Source organism: Oenanthe melanoleuca, chromosome 5, assembly GCF_029582105.1.
Source record: "Oenanthe melanoleuca isolate GR-GAL-2019-014 chromosome 5, OMel1.0, whole genome shotgun sequence".
NCBI classification, from domain to species: Eukaryota; Metazoa; Chordata; class Aves; order Passeriformes; family Muscicapidae; genus Oenanthe; species Oenanthe melanoleuca.
Genome location: NC_079339.1, coordinates 38711761 through 38731859, shown reverse-complemented (window position 1 = coordinate 38731859; position 20099 = coordinate 38711761). Strand labels below are relative to the sequence as shown.

General features: G+C 45.1%; 1 protein-coding gene across 1 annotated transcript; it reads right to left on the bottom strand.

The window, feature by feature from the left end:
* Positions 1 to 4341: 4341 nt before the first annotated feature.
* TMED10 (transmembrane p24 trafficking protein 10) lies at positions 4342 to 20099 on the bottom strand. Its single transcript, XM_056492174.1, has 5 exons — positions 19810 to 20099; positions 15685 to 15805; positions 11237 to 11310; positions 6990 to 7116; positions 4342 to 6546 (listed from the first exon to the last, which is right to left on the bottom strand). The coding sequence occupies exons 1-5, from the start codon at positions 20035 to 20037 to the stop codon at positions 6425 to 6427; spliced, it is 672 nt and encodes a 223-aa protein (XP_056348149.1). The 5' UTR covers positions 20038 to 20099; the 3' UTR covers positions 4342 to 6424.

Sequence of the window (20099 nt, the reverse complement as noted above, 5' to 3'; positions counted from 1 at the left end):
CCGGAACCGCTTCCCGCCGCCGCCGCGACCTCCGCGCTCCCGCCCCGCCGGCCCGGCCCCCGCCCCGCCCGCGGCGGGAGCGGGAATTCACTCCCCGAGAGCACGGCGCCCAGCGTCAGCTTCTTAGAAAGCTTTTAGGAACAAAAAACTGAAGTAACTGATTTATATCCAAAAAGTAATTACTGCTTCTTATTGTACAGTTGTTAATGTTTCTTTTTGCTTAGCCATGCGTAATATATATTATTGAAATAGTATAATATATATATATATCATAATTTATATAATTGAAAAATAATTGAGACAAGGGAGAACACACACACAGATAAACACCACGACTGTACCCCAAGTACAAAGATCTACCGGAGTAGAGAGAGCACTTGCAATGGATACACATTTCACACTGTTAATAAAGCATAGTCATCTCCCTCTCTGTGCCATTCACAGTTCATGGATTCTCTCTCTGATGAAGAAATAAACTAAAAGTTTCATAAATTTTAGAGCTGAAGCTGAAATGACTTCTCTGCCATGAAGAAGTATTTGCAACCCTAATCTTAGGTTTGTGATTCATTTTCTTCACAAGCGATGCAAACCATCATCATTTCAACATTTTACTTTCAAAGTTCTGTGGTCATAACTACAGGTGGGAAAGCAGAGTTGATGGAGAACGTTCACTTCAAGACAGGTGATCCAATGCTTATAAGAGACCTCGGGAGCTGAAGCACAAAGCCCTAGACCCGAGCATGATGGAGCCCAGTTAGCTCTTATTTCACTACCTTGGGAACATGCTTGAAAGAATGAGCAATGCTCCTTGCAAAGTGCTGAAGGTTAAAGAGCTGTTTAGCATTATATGCATCTATTTGTAACTTATACATAACATCTATTTGTCGTGCTTAGAAACTATTTCCATATAAAGATGATGTCCTTAGGAACAGCAAAGACAACATGTCAGTTTTAGGATAAATAAGCTTGCAGTAATGGATGAAAAAACTCAGATGTGTCTTGCTAAAGATGATTTACTCCCTCCCTTGGAAGGAGATTATTTGGCAAAATGTCACCTGTCAAATAATAATTTTTAAAAATCTACATGACAAAAATCTCATGCAAATAGGATTTAGAACAGTTGTAGAAAATCAGAAGACTAATTGAAAAAGTCAATCTTAATTTTTCCTATTTGAAAAGTTGAGCTATCTTAAACATTATTATATGCAGTATCTTACAAATTCTTCCACAAAATGCTTACAATAGTAGCTGTAATTAGATTTAGCCACCAGGAAGTATTGCTTTTACTACTCTTTAAGAAGCAGGCAGTAATTCTCACAGCAAGATGCCCCTAAGGCAAGTGCCAGTTGCTGCGCACTCAGGTTTATTGGAATATGACTAAAGAATGCATACCTGAGTTTACACTCAAGCATTTAAAGAAATCAGACCATCAAGCCCCCATCAAGGGGCAATGTGTCATTTTCCCTCTTGCAAAATGAGCATTAAGGATGAATTTGGGTAAAGGTAGGAATACTGTCATTTAAACCAAATCATAGCAAACATCTGCCTTATTTCAAGGATTCATTCATGGTTTCCAGAGTCAAGGCAGTACATTGGTTGTATTACTAAGGAAATATCAGCCAACACTTTACAAGTAAACATCAGCCCATGCTGAGAAAGAAATGACAAGATATCTACATGGTTAATTATAGTTAATAAGACAACACCATGAAAATCCACTTGCATATGTATAGCAAATACTTTATGTGTGAGGGAAGATTGTCCAAAGTACACTTGGGGGGAAATAAAAGCCCAAGCAGCTGGTATGGGTGAGAAAATGCTAGAGGGCAAAACTCTGCAGCAGGTCAGACCAGAGCTGCTGTGGGACATAGCAGGAAAACATAAGCACATCTCCTCTGCTGCCTCATCTATTGGCAGCTGTAGGAACAGCATCCACCAGATAACCAAGTAAAAACAATTTCTTACTATCACAGTTCCAACAGAACATCTTGGTGCAGTTTATGCAAAGATCCCATAATGCAATAGAATTAAAAGCTCAGGGTAAAGCTACCTCAGGAACATCAGCTGTGAAAGGAAATTAAGTGACAGGAAACCACAGAAGTGAGAGAAAGCAATATAAGTATGGTCCTGTCGTTGCTTTTTTTAGGGTTATGTGCCCCCCAAAGGAAGTTATTCAGCATATACATTTTATTGCAGAAACTGAAATACCAGACAAATTAGTCCTTTAGGATATGGCAGCTTTCTCCAAACATGAGCTAAACCAATGATCCTCATAGCAAAGACCACTGGAATGAACACCAAGAGATCACAGGTCCTCTGGCAGGCTGCATCAGTGAGCTGGAAATACAGATGCTAATGCACTGAGTTTGAGGTGATGGACCTCTGGCAGTAGAATAGAATAGGAATCTGTTACAATAATTTTGCAGAAAGTTTAAAGTCACTTCAGCTGCAGCTAAACTGAGAAATTTCTGGCTTCTGCCAGTCCTTCCAGTAAAAAGCAAAGTAGGATTCCTACAAACATTACTGAGCAAATACAAGTGTTTGAGTGCAGTGGCAAAGGCTTGGGCTCACCTGTTTCAGGTTAACAAAAAGGTCCAAGAAAAGCCAGCTGGACGTTTTTCTAAATCCTCTGCTCTTTCCAGCCTTCTCCATGAAAGGTTACCTGCCTCTGGACTGCTGAGCTACCACATCACCACATGCAGTGATTTGGGGGAAGAAAAAAAAAGCACAAGTCTGACAAATTTCCCAGGTGGATAAAGAGCAGCAGTAAAAATCTGCCAACACTGAACTCCTGTAGTCTTCACCAGACTCAATCTTTTTTTTTCTTCTCTGAAAGATTTATCCATTTCAGGTTTGTGGTCTCTCTTTCCCAGTAAGGCACCTTCAACATAAGAAGTTCATTTCCCAAAGACTTTGTTCACTAAAATCATGGCCATCTCAGGCATCTGAAAGACGAGTAGAGTAGAGAGACACGACTAAAGATATGGGAGACAGATATATACCATATGAACTGACAGAGGCAAAGAGAAGCCATGCTACTTTCCCAAACCTCTGCCTCAGGACCCATCAAAATGTATGGGCGGGAATCCCCTCATGATCTTGACAAGAAGTTGCCAAACTAGTTTGAGTCAAATGTCTCTCATCTGCCAGTTAGAAGAAAACACAGATGTTGTACACTCAGGTTACTTCTCACATACCTGAGCAGCTTGCAAAAATGAGCAAGTGTGCAAAATGCTCATCCCCTGACAATGTACGCAAACAGCAGCTGCGGTGGGCACCCTGCACAGGGTGCAGCCCACGCTGGCAGAGCAGGAGGTGGAATACACAAAGATATACCTTACTCAGGAATGCTCACGTGCTGAGTTCAGTACTGACATAATTAAATCGTTAGTCACATTGACAAGTGGGTGGAAGAGGCTGGAAACGTCTGATGCAGTTTGCTACAGGCAATCATAGATTTACCAGTTATGCATCTGTCACACACAAAGATGGGCTCAGACCCAAGCATCTGCAACAGCTCAATGTCAGCCTATTTCCCAGAAGTGAAATGGAATGAAGACAGCAGCCCTGCATCCCCAATGCTGTAAAACAAGCAAGACCCACTACCCAACCTACCGCATGCAAGCAGCTGTATGATTTCACATACTCAAAATATTCATCTGGGAAAGAACTTGCAGAGGCTAATCCCTATCTAGAGATCTGGGGATTCCCCTTCCTAAAATTCTCCCTGATAGTACTAACTTTATTAGTTAACTAGATTAGTTACTAACTAATTATCTAGCATTTATATGTCCCCAATCTTGTTATGCAGCATATCTCACTTGGCTACCGCATAACAAAAGGCTTGCAGGGTCAGCAGAGAACTGACAGCATTTCAGTAAATATCTAACCACTCTCTTCAGTATCTGCCACTCTCATAGTACAAATTAATCTTTGCAACAGTTTTCAATCTCCTCTAAAGTAAAAAACTGAAAATACTTCTGTTTGTCCTAATGAATGAAATTTTACATGAGAACTGATGGTGAAAAATTGGATCTTGTACCCCAGGGCACCAGCCCTTGCTTCACTACCAGCCTCAAAATACCTCCACACTGAGCAACATAATTATGAAGGGGGAAGGGATAAAAAAAAATGGTAACCCGTATTAGGACACCTCACTTGCTGTGCTGGTCCCACTCCACAGAGAAGCCTGTGAACCCTTCCCAAGTCTAGAATTAATTGTTACTAGAGAGGCCTAAGGCTTATGGGGAGTCTGTTTACTTGCTGCTTCCTGTGACAGGTCAGCTTTCAGGAAACAGCAATCTGTAGGAACATGCACAAAGAGGACAAGACTCACAGAAACAAGGTGAGGTGGGTTGTTTTTCCCCAAAAAATTTTTATTTGAGAAAGCTGACAAAAGTCCCCCAACCAGTCATTACAGGTAAATCCACACCAGTCCCCTGCACCTGCTCCCCAGTAACTACACCAGTACAGTGAAGATCAAAACATAACACCAGAACGATGAGAGTGTAACAGTCACCTGGAGAACTTAAGGCCTCACCATCATTTTAAGATAACTTTGTACTCAGATAAGGATGGGGAGAAGATATCAGACAAGACTGGAAAAGCCTCTTTCTTGTACTATCTTTTCAAGTTATATAAAAACAAAAGCAAAACCTTAACCGATCTACAGGCTTCAAACTGTAGGACCTAAAACCACCTTCAAATGACTTCTGTAATTCAGTCCTGTGCTACTGCTGCTGTTCTGCACTGTAACTTTCAAAAACATACAAGGATAAAATGGATGCAATGGCAGAGGAGTGGACTTAGGATCCTAATATGGCTTTATCAAAAACCAAACAAATTAAAAGCAATCAAAGTACTTGCAGTGGAACTAACAACTCCAGGAACCTGGGAATGGCAAAGAATAATACATTTAGATGACAGGAGATCATCTTTACATCGTCTTTTCCACTGCCTCACCATGGACAACTGTTTCCTTCCTAGTAATAGATCCAACTCAGGTCACAAATTATAAAACTATGCTTTTTTGAAACTGTTAGGCTGGGTCCAGGGCCATGACAACCCCATCCCTACCCAGAAAGTATCTAGACACAGTACATCAGAATGCTGTGCTGCTGAACCACTAGCTCTGAAGGAATGCAGAGATGATGAAAGAATTGTAATCACTGCCTAAAAACTGCAGCAAGTCCAGGAAATTAACCTGTCATTTTTTTCCCAGCTTGGTTTATTTTTATTTAACAGTGCCACCTCGACAGCTGAGAAGTGGTGAAAATAACAGTTCTGTTGAGGGCATAGTCCAGACTGCCCCCTCAGATGTAGAATTAGCCTATTCCCACCCTGTATTGCCTTTTTTCAGTTCATCCACATTCTTCCAATTCCTCTGCTAACCTGTACAGCACTATTGTACCCTCAGACCTCAATGCAGGGTACAGGCCCTCATGCCTCATGTGAGCATCAGCTCACCTTGCTTTGAGGTCTCATAAAATGCCATTCAGCCATCTGCTTGGATAGATGAGAAGTCTTCTGCCCAATGTAAGACCAAGTTTCCTAGCATGACCTGCTCCCATCTGCTCTGTGACTGTATCTGACCGAGGCCTCCTGCACAAAAGGCTGTTCCCAACCAAGGTTTTCAGGAAAGCTGCTGCGCCATTTCAAAACAAGAGAGGCAAATCCAAGACAAACATGTGGGGGAAGGGTGGGACCAAGGCTGGATAGCTTATTTGAGCAAAGCAGGCTTCTTTCCAAGCTCAAACACACTTCCAAGCCTGCCTTAGAGGGCTCCCCTTCCTCCAGGCTGAATCACCATATGCTCAAGCGCTCTGACCTGTCAGCACAAAGACACCAGCTCCCACAGGGAGAAACACAGAGGTCCACGACAGGGACCAAACCTTGGAAGACTCTCTATTCTCAGGCCCTGCTGGAATGATGAATCCTATTGCTTTGCACTCATCTCCATTTGCTCGAGGCTTAGATCCCAGCTGGTGAGGACAGGGAATCTCCATGCTCTGCCCCAGTGTGACCTGCATGCCACCTAAAGAGCGCAGCAGGGTCAGGTGGTTCTGAGTAACAAACACTGCAGTCACAGACAGATGGGAGACATCATCAAGCCATGATTATAAAAGGAGAATAGACAGCGCAAAAAACTTGCTGCAGCTGTCATGGAAACATCTTTTTTTTATTTAATCGCTGCCCCAGGAATACCCAAACCCATCATGACCTCCCCCACCCTCAACATCCAACAGGATTTCACAAGTCCCCCATTGCCTCTGATGTTCAGGCTCCCCTCCCCCTTTAGGGTCCAAGTTCCTCCAGAAAGGCTCCAGTCAGTGGGTATCATCTGTACGATGGCTCCAGGAGGCCATGGCTAGGTCCCAGAGGTGTCCAGCTGAGTCTGAGAGGAAGGGGAAGAAGATTTGCTCCTTTACTCAATCAGCTTCTTGGCCTTGAAGAAGCGACGCAGGTAGAAAACCTGCCAGGTGGCCAGTCCGATGAGGCAGCACATGGAGAAAATGCTGAAGTACAGAACCCGGGTGTTTGTTGACTCTGAAACAGACAACAAACCATCGCACCTGAGTCTGGCATCACAGGATGCACCCCAAGATGGCAACGTTCCCAGGACTACTTCTTCTCTCCCATGCAAAAGCAAGACAGCATGACAGCAAGGGCACCTGAGAACCAGCAGCACTTGAGAATAAAAGCAGAGGGAACAACGAGAAGGATATTAAGAGGGAACAAGGTGAAGCTGTGGTTAATGGGCAACACTGAATGGAACAGAGTAACTCACATTAGGAATGGAGACAGAAAGAAATTATTTCTAGAGACAGAACAACAAGACTCAGTGACTGCTTCAAGTTTCTCTTACTAGGAACAGAACAGGCAGAGACTACTAAAATTGCTAGATCTCCAAATGCTGCCCTAATAACACATTTAGCAGAAATGAGGGGTTTTAGAGTTTCATCCCTCTGAAAAGACACACAGACTCTCACCATTTGTGTCCCTCATCTCCTCTTCTCGTTTCTTCATATAGGCAAAGTCATTAACGATGGACTCTGAAAGATCTTCCAAACGCCTCAATTCTACTTCCAGGGGTTTCAACTTCTCCACCTTAGCAATCTAGAAAACAGAAGAGTCAAATCACTGAACCAAAACCAAAAGCTCCCCCATGGGATTTTACTGCCAGTTTGAACCGCTCCTCCCCACACACTATAGATCTGGGGCATTCTTCCCCTCGGGAAATACCTCAGCAAGCCAGAAACTATCATTGCATAAAACACTATCACTTCTCCCACCTGTTTTCTGAAACACACTTTCCTACTACTCCTCCTACACAATGGAGGAGCACAGCATGCATACGAGCACACTTCTTCCTTATTCGGCTTAGTGTTAGCTTATCACAGTTGGCTTCTGAGGAGTGGGTAGAAGATGTTGCCACATGACTAAACCTCCAGTGAGTGTAAGTCACAGACTGAGATACAGGTGACTAACTTACATATGTGTACGATACAGTTCCATAGGCACACGGGCTATTAACACTGAGACTGCCTTCGCTAATGCCCCAGAAAGCCCAGGCACCCGGTTCCCAGTAGCAGCAGCTTGATTATCCCAGGAGAGCTCGAGGCTTTTATCCCTCAGGCGAGCCTCCAGGGCAGGGCAGCAGAGGCTCCCGGCAGGGACCGGCAGCCACCGGGTGTCGCTGCGGGGCCGCTGCCGGCCCGGCTCGGTAAGGAGCACCGCTTCCCGCAGGAATACGGGCACATCGCCGCTGTGCACAACGCCCAGCCCGCGGCCCGCACGCTGGGTATCCAAAAACAAAAACCCACGGCAAAATTCAATTAGAAAGCACAGCACACAACAACAACTACTTAAGTTGAATGCCTAGACGTGTCTCTGCCCCAGCTGTGGCTATAACCTGACACATGCGTTACTGTTACATAAAACCTGTGACACAAGGACACTCAAAGGAAGCTAACTGCAATTCCTGACACTTCTCCAGCGTGGTAACTGCGGGTCTTGCAGAGAATTTGTCACTATTACCAAGAAGTGACAGGTTCCTGCCATGAAGGTCACATGCTGTGTTCCCAGGTAATGCAGCAGAAGAAAAGATGAGCTACAGAAAACACACAAAGCACCTGCAGTTCACCACTAGTCTCAGCTTCACAGGATTATTCAGACACAAGCTGCATGATGGCCATCTCTCAGGGATCCAAGCTGATAGGCAGGCAATAGGGCACCCAGCATGAAGATATCCCCAAAATGCCACTTCTAGAGGCAGCTGCCTGGGCATCAGAGCCAGAGCTGAAGAGATGCTCGTGACCAAGCCAGTGCTAGCTAATCAGCCGTTCCACTGAAGGGTCTCCACATGACACGCACATCCTGGCAAGCAGCAAGCCATCAAACAATCATCTGAGGATTTTTATGCTGAGGCAAGCTGTATATTATAGTTCTGCCAGCACAGCAGTGTCAGTTTGGAGTGTGTTTGAGAGGAGGGGTAGGAAGGAGTAGGTTAACCCCCTCCTGCTTTCTAGCTAATAGGTTGTAATAACAAAACCCTGTGGCCTGGCCACATATCTGCCAGCAGGGAGCTTTGCTGAAAAACTGCCACCAGTGTCTGCATGCCTACAGCCCAAACTCTGCTAACACTGCTAGAGCAGCAAGTCTGTAACACACACAAGGTCTTGGGCAGCTGTACCGACGTGCTTGCCTCGCACTTACCAGCTCCATAATCTTCCTTGAGGGCTCATTTCCTCATTCAGAGAGGGCTATAAGGATTCCACTGGGAAAAACCAAAGTTCATCTGATCTATCTGCATCCCTTCAGCTGCTCTTAATAGGTATAGCTACATTTAGTCCTATGTGTATTCCAAGATGTGTATCCTGAATCACAGAATCAATTAGAGTGGAAAAAACCTCTGAGATGGAGTCCAACCTAAGGCCTAACACCACCAAGACGATGGCACTAAGTACCATGTCCAGTCTTTCTTTAAACACCACAACCTCCCTGGGCAGTCCTGGAACCTTTTACCCCTAAATAATGCAATATGCACAGCTGCTCTAAGACATTTTGTAAAAAGCCCACCAAGTATTTGCGATGGTGGAACATCATCATCCTAGAATGAACACTAGCACCAGGATAACAACTCCAATGAGCTTCCCAGGGGTCACTTAAAGATTTGTCAAAGCCTAACTCTCTTCGTAACATACAAAGAGATATACCATAGCCAAGAATTGACAAGGAGTAATTGATGTGGAAAGAAACCTAGATCATCAAGCATTCTTAGTGCCATCAGAAATCTTTTCACTTTTCTCTATCTTCATTTATACTTCTTGAATGGATAAACAAACCCAGATGACTAAGGTATGACACTACAGTTAGATCTTCTAATCCAGCTCACTATTCCAGCTGCTTTGGTCCAAGAATGTCTGGATCTATAAAAGTTTATGAATCCAGATTTACATCGTATCAGTGACCCTCATTAAACTCCCTGAATCAAGTCTCCTTGCAGTAATTCAACAAGAAGAACTAGGGCTGTACAACAGGTCACTGATACCAAACAACAGATGAACATCACAAGCAAAAGGCTCAAAAAGGCTGCAATTCCATGAGAGAAACCCAAGCAACATTCCTGCCCTCTGAGGCCTTACAGCAACCTGTCAAGTCAAAACTACCACAGCAAACTGAGAAGAGAGATGGTGAAAAAAGAGAACACACACTGCAAAGCTGGGTGGTCAAACATCTGTAGCAGCTGTACAAATAATAAATCAGTTTGAGTTCTTTGTAGACATGCTGCTCAAAAAGGCTCAATACAGTCTACCACTCTAAGAGGTCCTCACAAGTCAAGGATGCTTGCCAGGGCTGCCAAGATCTGCATTTGGTATCAAGTGAGACTGCAAGTCTAAATTCTTCTTTTCTTGTATTTGTCCATGGACCTTTTCCCTCCATGAGCATAAGAGATGCATTTATTCCAAGACTGTTCTATCAGTACAACCAGTGAGTCTGTAGATACACAGGCATAAGAGAACCTTTCTGCACAGCAACAGTGCTTCTAGGTAGCACTACAGTAAGTAACTCTAGAGTATGCTGTGGGGTGGTATTTAAATAAATAATTCTGTAAATATAGCAAACATAATCCTCCCATTTACGCTCTCAGGGATTCAGCCCATAAAATTTCAGCAACGTGCAATCCCTCAGTAGCAGGTTGACAGACAGCTGACACTGTGATTGCTCTGCTCTTCCCTGACCCCAAGCATCTCCTTACAATACACACAGGAAGTGCTCCCAACCAACTTAAATCATGGAAGACCAGACAGCCCGAAGTTTGAAAGGATATAAAAACACCAGCATGACCACCTCAGAAGTGTGTTCGTTTTCTACCTGAAAGCACACACAGTCTCCTCTGCTACCCACTCTCCTCTCTATGGTATCTCCCATGCTCCTATGCACAGTCGACACAGCAATCATTTGCAGGACTCTTTCCACCAGTAATTCTCATTTTCTCAGGCACAAGCTCTGTACTAGGGGGTGACTGATCCCAAATTCTAGTGAGCCAAAAGCATGATAGGTGCCATAAAAATTCAGCATCCAAACCAGTCAGGACTGTCGCAGCCACAAAGTAATTGCTACTCTACACAGCTGGCTCTTGCAAGCTCTATGCAAGCTATGTCATCCTAAGATGGAAATGTTTAGGCTTTTATGCCTATTTCCAATGTCACACCTTCAAACCAAACACCCATTCCACAGCAGCTATACTCTGCCAAACACCTTTACGTTGATACACTGCCAGTTCTTAGAAACACACAAGCGCCATTTCAGGCCTGCTGAGCCAGTACATCTTAAAGGCTGGAAGGTAAGAACAGTAACATTGAAACTTGACCTTTAAGAGGGGGTCTGATATTAATCTAAAATGACCTCTGCTGCTGGGGAAACTTCACCTCTCAGTGTCTTGCTGCCTCTAATGTCTATGCCCAGAAGCTGGGTCATGCTGTCCTAGCGAAGAAATTCACACATTAGGCTCCAGTTCCCAGAGTACAATCAATTCTAGTTGATGTTTATCTTTTTTTTTTTTTTTTTTTTTTTATCTCCCGTAACACACAAAGCCTCACTGCAATTGTAGTTTGCAGACAGGCTTTCATCACCACTGGGAAAACAGCTTCCCATCACGAGCCCAGATCTACAAAAGGCATCACGTGAGTGCTGGGAAAGGGGAGCCTGCAGTGCAGGCAGCCAGGGGACATACCTCCTCGTAGTTCTTTGCTTCAACGCCATGCTTCATATCCAGAGTCACGAGCTGGTCCGGCATCCTCCCTGTTCCTGGAAGCATAATGAAAGGATTCCTTGTGTGAAACATTCAGCCTGCCAGGAAATCACCAGCTCTTCCCACCAGTGAGAAAGAACTCAAATCCCTCCCCTCCCTCCATGTCTGCAGCTAACTGCGGAGGCAGCACAGTCCAGCCTAAAAATACAGACTTCACAATAAATCCTGGCTGAAGGAGAGCCTCCCAAAGATAATGAGAACAAGCTGTAACTAAAAGTACTGAGTGTCTACAGGATGCAAATCACTGTAAAAACTGCAGAGGATTAGAACAGAACACCAGCTGCTATGAGACAGCCTAGTGAAAGACAAGTCCCTGGAGGGACAAATATTCAACTGGGAAGCCCACATTCACAGGAAGTGATCCAGCAACTTGTCAAGGTTACTGGGGCTGTAAATGGCTTTACATTCAAAGGAGCAAATGATAAACTGCTCCAACTGAGGAACATGGCATATGAGGACTACTGACCCTCAAATGCTAGAATGTTTGCAGAAACCAAGGCAACCCCTTTATCAACCATCTCAGCCAAGAACCACACTGCTGATGCAAACCCCAAGAGAGCAAGAGGCTTCTGAAGCTGGGAAAACACTGCCTCAGAGAGCTGCCAGCTGGAGCTGCACAAACAGCAAATAAGGCTGCAGACACCAGCAGAGTAGGTATCTTTCAAGGCTGTAACCCCCAGGCTATGGAAACCTGTGGCTTATAGCTGCTTTCAACTGCTACAAACTGTCACATCTGAGAACATTCACAAGAGGAAAAAATATATCTAATATAGACATATCAGATACTCTCAAAAATGCTGCACATCAGCTTATCTGAGTATCATCCTCTACTATACAACCCACTAAGAAAATGTCTGTACATATCATATTTCCAAATTCCAGCATGTTGGGACATATTGGCTCATACTCCTCAACTGGCTGCCAGCAAAACACAAAGTCTGAATTAACTTAAACTATGAATTTCAGAGTCTCTATTCAGAAGCATGTCCAATATTCACATTTTGTCTCAGAAAGCTGCCAGTTGGGCATTCCCTCAGTCCACAAATAAATTCAATGCAAGGTTATGCTGGGCAACTCCAGTTGGAGCTAGGAAGATATTTCAGATCTTCAATACAATATCCCCAAATTTTTTCTCTACACACTCACTGAACATCCCTTCAACACCAGAGTAGAATCACCTTCTACTGCTAGCAGGACAATGAATAATCTACTGGTAAGATAGTGCATATCAACTACAAACTGCTTCCTAAGTTTCTTTGTGGGAATGCACTATATAAGAGTCCAACACGTAAATTATTATTAGGGTGGAATTTTGTTGTTTTCTTATAAAAGACTGGTTACTGTAATAAACCCCTGAAGTCTCAGCACTGTTCTTTAAGAGACAGGCTGTATACAACCCCCAGAACTCCTTTCCCCAACCACAAGTTTTGACTGCTTATGTTACACATGTTACTGGCATGCATGGAGACAGCCAGGTAAGACAGACTACAGCAGCTGTAAAACAAAAACAAAAACAAAAACAAACAAAAAAAAACCAAAAACAAAAACAAAAAAAATCACAGCACACAGTTCAGTGAGAGGTTTTTTTAATGGTGCTCAAATTATAGCAACTTGAGTTGAGAGCTGAAGTTTGCAGGAAGAGATGAGAAAGATGAAAAAGCCAGTGAATAGAAGAACAGAACTAGAAGAATTAATTTGCTAGACTGGAAGGGAGAGCTGCCAAGAGGCAGGAAGAAACCAGAAACCTTAAAGCTGCCAGGTGCAAAGGGATGGAGAGCAGACATTTTGCAAGAGGTTAATGTTGTCAGAATCTGGTAGGGAAAAACTCAAGCTGCTCTTCTGTAAGTTTACTAAGCCCAAGGCAGCTCCCTTCACACTCATCAGATCCTCAGAAATCCCTTGCTTCTCCTGCAGCCAAGGCTCACCACAGCAGGCTGGATCAGCAGCAGAGAAAAACAGTAGAGATTCAGAGATCATGAATTAAACTGATACCTACATTCCTCAGGTCTTCAAGGGGTCATCTCACATGAGCACTGACCTATTTCCTGGGAAATTAGGGGAGCTCTTAATTTGCAAAGTCAGTGGAAATCAGGATTGTTGAACTGAACAACAAAAAGTTTTCCCACAGGAATTACCAAAAAAAAAAAAAAAAGAGAAAAGGGAGTCCAAATACTCTTAAAAATGCTTGGGAAGAGAAGGATTACAGAAGGAGCATACAGTTAAAGATTAGCACACAAAGAGCCCTAGAGGGAAAATGCAGTGAGGCCAGGCTGTTCACCTGAGATTAGCATATCATGAGAGTAAACATGCCTGGGAGCAGAGCACTGGTCAGGAAGAGAGGACTATTCCACCTGGAAGAGAGTAAAAAGCCCATCATGCAAATACCCACAGCTCCAAGAAGCACCCTAAGAACTCATCCACACTGATAAAGTGAACCTTCAATATAGGATCTCCTTCTTACTTCCTCTTCCTCATTTCTGTGGTTAGGGATTGAGAAATCCCAGTTGCTTGGACTCCTCAGATCTAACAGCTCTGGGTTTCCTCTACCAACAGTTTCCCTCTTTCAATACTCCACAAACATTCTCCTAGGCTGCTGTCATAAGTCTTGATTACTTACTTGGTGAGACTGGGGAAAAGACCCTAACCTTGAAAGAGAAACATGGGAATTAAACAGACTTGTTAAGTTGCCCCACTCCCATGCTGACCTTACAGAGGAAACAAGGTACTTCCTTATGACGCGATTATTTCTTTCCAAGTACCTTAACCAAGTGCTGCAGATTATCAAGGCTCACAGTGTCACGTCCCTTACTGTAATACTTCCTTGACTTCCAGCACTAACATGGAATTTGGGGACCTGGGTCTAAAAGAAAGCCCTAAAAAGAAAGCCTCCAGAAGACGATCCAAATGCTCAGTTGATGAGCTCTAGATTTTGGCAGTTCAGTGTCCCACAGGTCATCAAGGTAGAAACTGCATTAAGAAATACTTAATCCTCAACCATATTGAAAGCTATAAAACAAACTTGCAATGAGGGAGTCAGGGAACAAACATTTGCTACAACCAAAACAGTTGTAAGGGGCTCAGTCTAGGCAAGAAACCTCTGCTCAAAAGCACCGGAGTCTAGACATAACTAAAGAAAGAAACCTTTCCCACTTCAGTGTGTGATCACATGGAAGCTATGAAAAGATCTGCAGGACTGTCTGGAGACTTCTCAAATACCCAGGTGTTGGAAAGTAAATAGCATGAGTGACTCCCAGATGAGTCACCAGTGCCTGCATGTCTCAATGTGTTAAGGAACATCTGGAAGTCCTACCTTTGGAGTAAAACAAAAACATAATCCTGAGCATTCAGGGTCACTACTTGATCTGTAAAACACCACAGAAGAGGTGTTACAAGCCAGACCCATCCCAATCCCAGCAAAGAATACAGCCTTCTTGTTTTGTAAATTTCTCTTCAATTTGCAAACTATTTGCATCTTATACATGGAGCAGAAACAGCAAAACAGCAGCTGCCTTTCAACTGATTTGAGGAATGCTGCTAGTGAATGCTCTGTGAAACACTCTGGGATCTTTTAGGATAAGACCTAAGAAAAACTGGGCCTGAGGACCAGAACTCTGATGGTGACCATGAAAAGATCTAGCACCTACAAACTTGCATATTGGCCGCTTGCAGCACGTTTGTCCTGAGGTTGAGCTCAAGCATTCAAAGCAGTATGTTCGTCACACTCACAGGAAACAAGCCTCAGCATTCGTTAGGCAACCATCCTTGTAGCACAAATGCAGAGCTGACATCCTGCTCATTTCCCCTTCCCTTTATTGACCACTTCAAGTTGTGGGTGCAAATCAAGGACACATTCCCTATACACACACAATCCAACCTCACTAAATAGTTGCCAACCTATCGCAGGATTGTTGCCAAGAACACATTGTGCATAGATCACATTCTACCAAATGAGGAAGAAATGGTCTGCTGGGGTGAAAGAGAGGTTCTGGAGATGATGGCACCCAGCTCTGTCCTGGCTCAACTGCAAGATGGGGAGAAGCACGAAACTGGCAAAAGAAATGTGATTTGCTCACTGGTACTGCCACTCATTGCAACTGTGGTGACCTCTCTAAGAGAAATGCCCAGTTCCCCTTTCAAAGGAAACCCAAGTGCTCTACCCAACAGCCACAGAGGATTACTTCAAATACAACACACAGAGCAGATGTTCTGCAGTGAGACTGGTATCAAACTCCTGAAGATCAGCTTTAAAAATCAAAAAGTGTTCTATGGACCACACTTGGAGGATGACTTTACTCGTTTTCCTAATCCACATAGCTACACAAACTTGATCAGAAGTTAGAAACAGCCAGCACACCTTTAATTTCACTTACCCACAGGAAGCTTGCTCTCAAAGCAGGCCTCAAACATATCATAGTCTTCAGTGGTGAAGGCAAACTTCCCCTTGGTGGCATCCTCCTTGGCATACAGGATGTGCCCAGCCGAGTCAGTTATCTGGAAGAGGGACAATGAAGGTAAGAAACACGATACTTTGCTTCCATGAGCTCATGCTGCCTGTGCAGCAAGAGTTATCCTAGCCTCCCCTTTGGATCTGCTGCTTTCTCCTTTCAACAGTTTTCCTCCTTCTTTGTGACTACATCAATTCCTCCCCTCCTCATCCACACACCAGGAGCTGACAGTGACTACAAATTATTGACTCTTAGATCCAAAAAATTACCAACCAACCAAAAAACAACACCACCACCAAAAAACATCATCAAAAAGCAATTGACCAATGAATCAAAAAAAAAAAGTCCCAAACTGAAACCCACACTAATTTCTCTTCCTCCTATGAATCCCAAATACAGACTACATGTAAGAACTATAGCTGAATGAAATTGTCATTCATTGCCTTTATTTTGCAAGCAAAATTCTTGAATTCCCATAGCAACAGAGATAGGGAGAAGACTTATGGGACAAGAGTCACATTCCCCAGAAGATGAAATGGAGAAGGGTACATCTATTCCTCTAGAAATGAGCCACGAGTGTGGCCCTGAGTTACACAAGGTTTGGGTGCCAAGATCCATAAAAGTGGCCACTTCAGAGGACAATTCAGACTACAGACAGAATAATGACTGCTTTGCGCTCACTCTGTAAAACTACTAAGAATAGGCGAAAACTGTGGAAGGTCTACGAAAATGCTCCAGCAAAGAGTATAAAAAGAAAGGACACGCATTTCATGACGCAAACTTGAGAATAATTGTGCTCAATTAAAGGCTCCATCCAGCTGAAACACTCTGACCAGGGAGAGGGGTGAAAAAAACCGAAAGTGTTACAACACTGCATGAAAATGAACAGTGTGTATTCCACTGGAATGCTTCCCATTTTCCCTCGATGCTAATTTTTAACTGTATGTCTGAAACAGCACAGACACTAAAGTTACTAGGGGTCTTTGAAAGTCTTAGAGATGAAAAAAGTAAAAAGCTTGGGAATAATTTTAAAGGTATGTAAGACCAAAGTACACAAAATAATTTGGCATGGAAAAGGTAAGTCAGGCATTCTATTTTACTTCAGTCTTTTTTCCTGCACAAAGGCGTGCAAAAGGGCTATGTACCCAGAACTATTCTAAGGAAACATTCTTTATTCCTATTAGAGCACCTAATTAACTCTCTGGCACTGGATGTGAAACAAGTGTGGACCTAGTAATGGATGAGAGTTGCTGCATTAGACAGGAAAAACAATCAAGTATATAAATTCTCACACCTTATGGTATAAACCATAGCAGGCAAGACTTTAGGAACAAGATTCCTGTATATACAATTATCCCACCATGGCCTTTTAGAGGATTTCTTGTAGCTGCCCCTGCACCATATGCTGTCAGTGTCTGAGAACAATGAGGAGCACTGTTCTCTGTGCAGCAGCTCAGAGCAGTACCTGTTTCCAAGTGGCAAGCAGATGAAAGCATGCCTGTGCAGTCAGGTGCAGGCAGCTGTGCTGCCATCCCCTTGCCACAAGCCATCAGGCACTGGGAGGCACTGGGAAGCACTGGGCCCAAGTGAGCAGGCCCATCTGCAGTAGCAGACTGTGCACATTTGACCATGCCAACACAATGTAAAAGCCTGTGATTTGGCCACCACATGCCAGGTGCTATTTAATGGAGTGGTCATGATTAACCAAGATGCCTCATCAGCATGACACCATACATTCTGCACACTGGGTTCTCCATCACAAAAAGTAGTCAGAATATAGCTCTCAGATGCCCCTATTATTTTGAGCACTATTTTCCTATGCCTTTGTAGGCACCAGAGCTAATCTTTATGCAGCTTGATCTATTTTTGCCCTTTGCAGCTCATGAACAGCATTCTGGACAGTAAAAGCTCTGCTATCTGCTTTGATCAGAACTGAACAGCATTACCCAAATCAGGCAAATACACTGCCCATTGAGCCGGGTGTGCGAGGGCGGAGAAGCTGCGAATAGCCCAGCCAGAACGCTTGTGGGGGAGTCGGTCTGAAAGGGATTTTTCATGCTATTCTAACGTTATTTACGGTAAGGCAATTCCCTACAGACAGGGCATTGTTTGCCCTTGACAAACAGCCCGATAAGTCGTTGGACAATGGGGCAGAGGCATGTGGCTGCCAAAGGAGAGCCCAGGCGCCCGACGCCCCCTCTCCCCGCAGCAGCCAGCTGGCAGAGCCCGCGGATTCCTCCAAAACAGAGGGTGCCACTGTTAGCGCTGGGCTATCACACACACAAATCTCAGCTCACCGGCAGGAACCGAACTGAGCCTGGACAGAATTAACCACCAACCTCTTCCCCCTCTGCTGGGTTGCCCAATCCAAGGGGCCAAAGCAGACCATGCAGTGCAGAACAGAAAGCACCTGCAGACACGTCCTGAACTGACCTTTCCCACACAGACCACCTATCAGAGAGGTTTCAGCACTTATAATAAGCCTAGCATATTGGGAGGATACCTGAACAGAAAGAAGGAAAGCAAGAAAATTGCATACACTATTTTTCCTCCTTTGTAGCTTTTCAAACTACAGCTACAGAGCTTTTAAAAATTACTTCATTATATGGTTCGAACAAAAAAGAATTCTATAAGCAGTACCACCCAGATATCAGCTTCAAGAGCAAAGCCAACCAAGACTCAAACATGGGATTCGCTGGTTCACCATCACCTCCCTAGAAAAGTCTTGTATCATAAAAGTGAGTTTTGGAAGAGACCCTGGGGTCAACTGACCTAAGAGTGGGCAACCTGAGAACCAGGAGGCCTGGTTGGTTACCAAGCAGCAAGAGACAGATGGGAACATGACACTCCTTCTGAAGTACACGTGCCTTATCAGGCAAATACTACATCAACATTTTAAAGCCTTAGTGCTGCTTGGCTCTGCCTATACAAAGACAAGTTTCCTCTTACAAATGATGCAAGAACAGAAGAACGTAATTTTTTAAAAAGTAAGACTCCAGAAAAAGCCTTCTCTAGTGATAACCAACCACAACTGTCAATAATGCCACAGCCTTCACGCATTGATATGGAGATGTTATAAAGGCAATCTGATCTCAGGACATCTAAAATACTCAAGAACACCAAGTTCAGAAACTCCTGAGCAGACCATTCTGTCTCTGTGTGCTTACTACTGAAACCTTTCGGAATGTAGACAGAAATAAAAAAGGGGACAGAAGGCTGTTATGAACAGACTATGTAGCAACAGACCTTATGCAACTAGGTTGGAATTTTGAAGAAAACCTAGGAAAGGCAGATTGTGGGCAGAATTAAAGAGAAGGCGTTGAATTAAAGTGAAGCTGTTGAAGTTTTATAGCTGTGTATCGTGCAGGTGTATTAGTCACATATACTCTGCCAACCCTGTACTTCCTGAAGATCCTTCAGGACCATTTTCCTCCCTGCAGCAAACATCTGCCTACTAAAGTCCATGCAAGCCACGGCAGAGCAAGAGAACAGCCATTCTGTGTACCAGAACCTGGTTTCTCAGCCCCCATTCCAGTGCCAGGATCCCGCTGTGCCAGGCCCTAGGCGTGGAGGAAGCCCTCGGAAAGCCACGTCACCATAACCCTGCTGCTCACACGCTGTCAGCAGCCTTGGTACAGCTTTACTGTAGCGGCCCACCTCGCCAGCCGCCGGATAATCTGCATCCAGTGCGGATTAAATGCCGGATTGCGGGATGGGCCGCCGCAACTCGATCTTTGGGGAGAAAAAGCTCCTATTCGGCTCAAGCTAAAGCGCTGCCCCGGTCCCTGGCCGCCCAGCACGCGGAGATGCCGGGCGGGCTGCGGCCCCCGCACAGGGCGAGTCCCGCGGCGGGGTGCGGCACAGGCCGGGGCCGGGCGGTGCCGGCTCACGCGTGGGCCGCTGTCACGCGTGGAACACGTCACCCCATCCTTCCATCCTTCCTTCCTTCCTTTCTTCCTTCCTTCCCCGCCCCGCACGGCCGGCGAGGGGAGGCGGGGCCGCGCCGCCCGCCCCGGCCACCCCCGCCCCCCCGGCCGGCCGGGGCCGCACCTTGAGGTTGGCGGAGGGTCCGCTGGACGAGCCCGGCGGGGCGCTGATGTCGTACTCGCCCGTGACCAGCGTGTCGCGGTGGATCTCCTCGCGCAGGCACTTGCGCGCCTTGCCCGGCAGCTGGAAGGAGATGGGGCGCGCCGGGCCCAGCAGCAGGAGCAGCAGGAGCAGCGGCGGGAGCGGGGCCCGCCCGAGGCGGGGGCGGCCGGGCAGCGGCGGCAGCGGCATGGCGGCGGCTCCGAGTGCGGCGGGCCGGGCCTGCCTCCGCCGCACGTGACCGCCGGCGCCGT

Bases quoted from the DNA above. Each gene is read 5' to 3' on its own strand.
- TMED10 (XM_056492174.1), bottom strand. From the start codon at position 20,037: ATGCCGCTGCCGCCGCTGCCCGGCCGCCCCCGCCTCGGGCGGGCCCCG. The intron at 15,806-19,809 runs GTGCGGCCCCGG...TCCCTCTTCCAG, and splicing joins GACCCTCCGCCAACCTCAAG to ATAACTGACTCGGCTGGGCA. The intron at 11,311-15,684 runs GTAAGTGAAATT...TTATGCTTCCAG, and splicing joins TGAGAGCAAGCTTCCTGTGG to GAACAGGGAGGATGCCGGAC.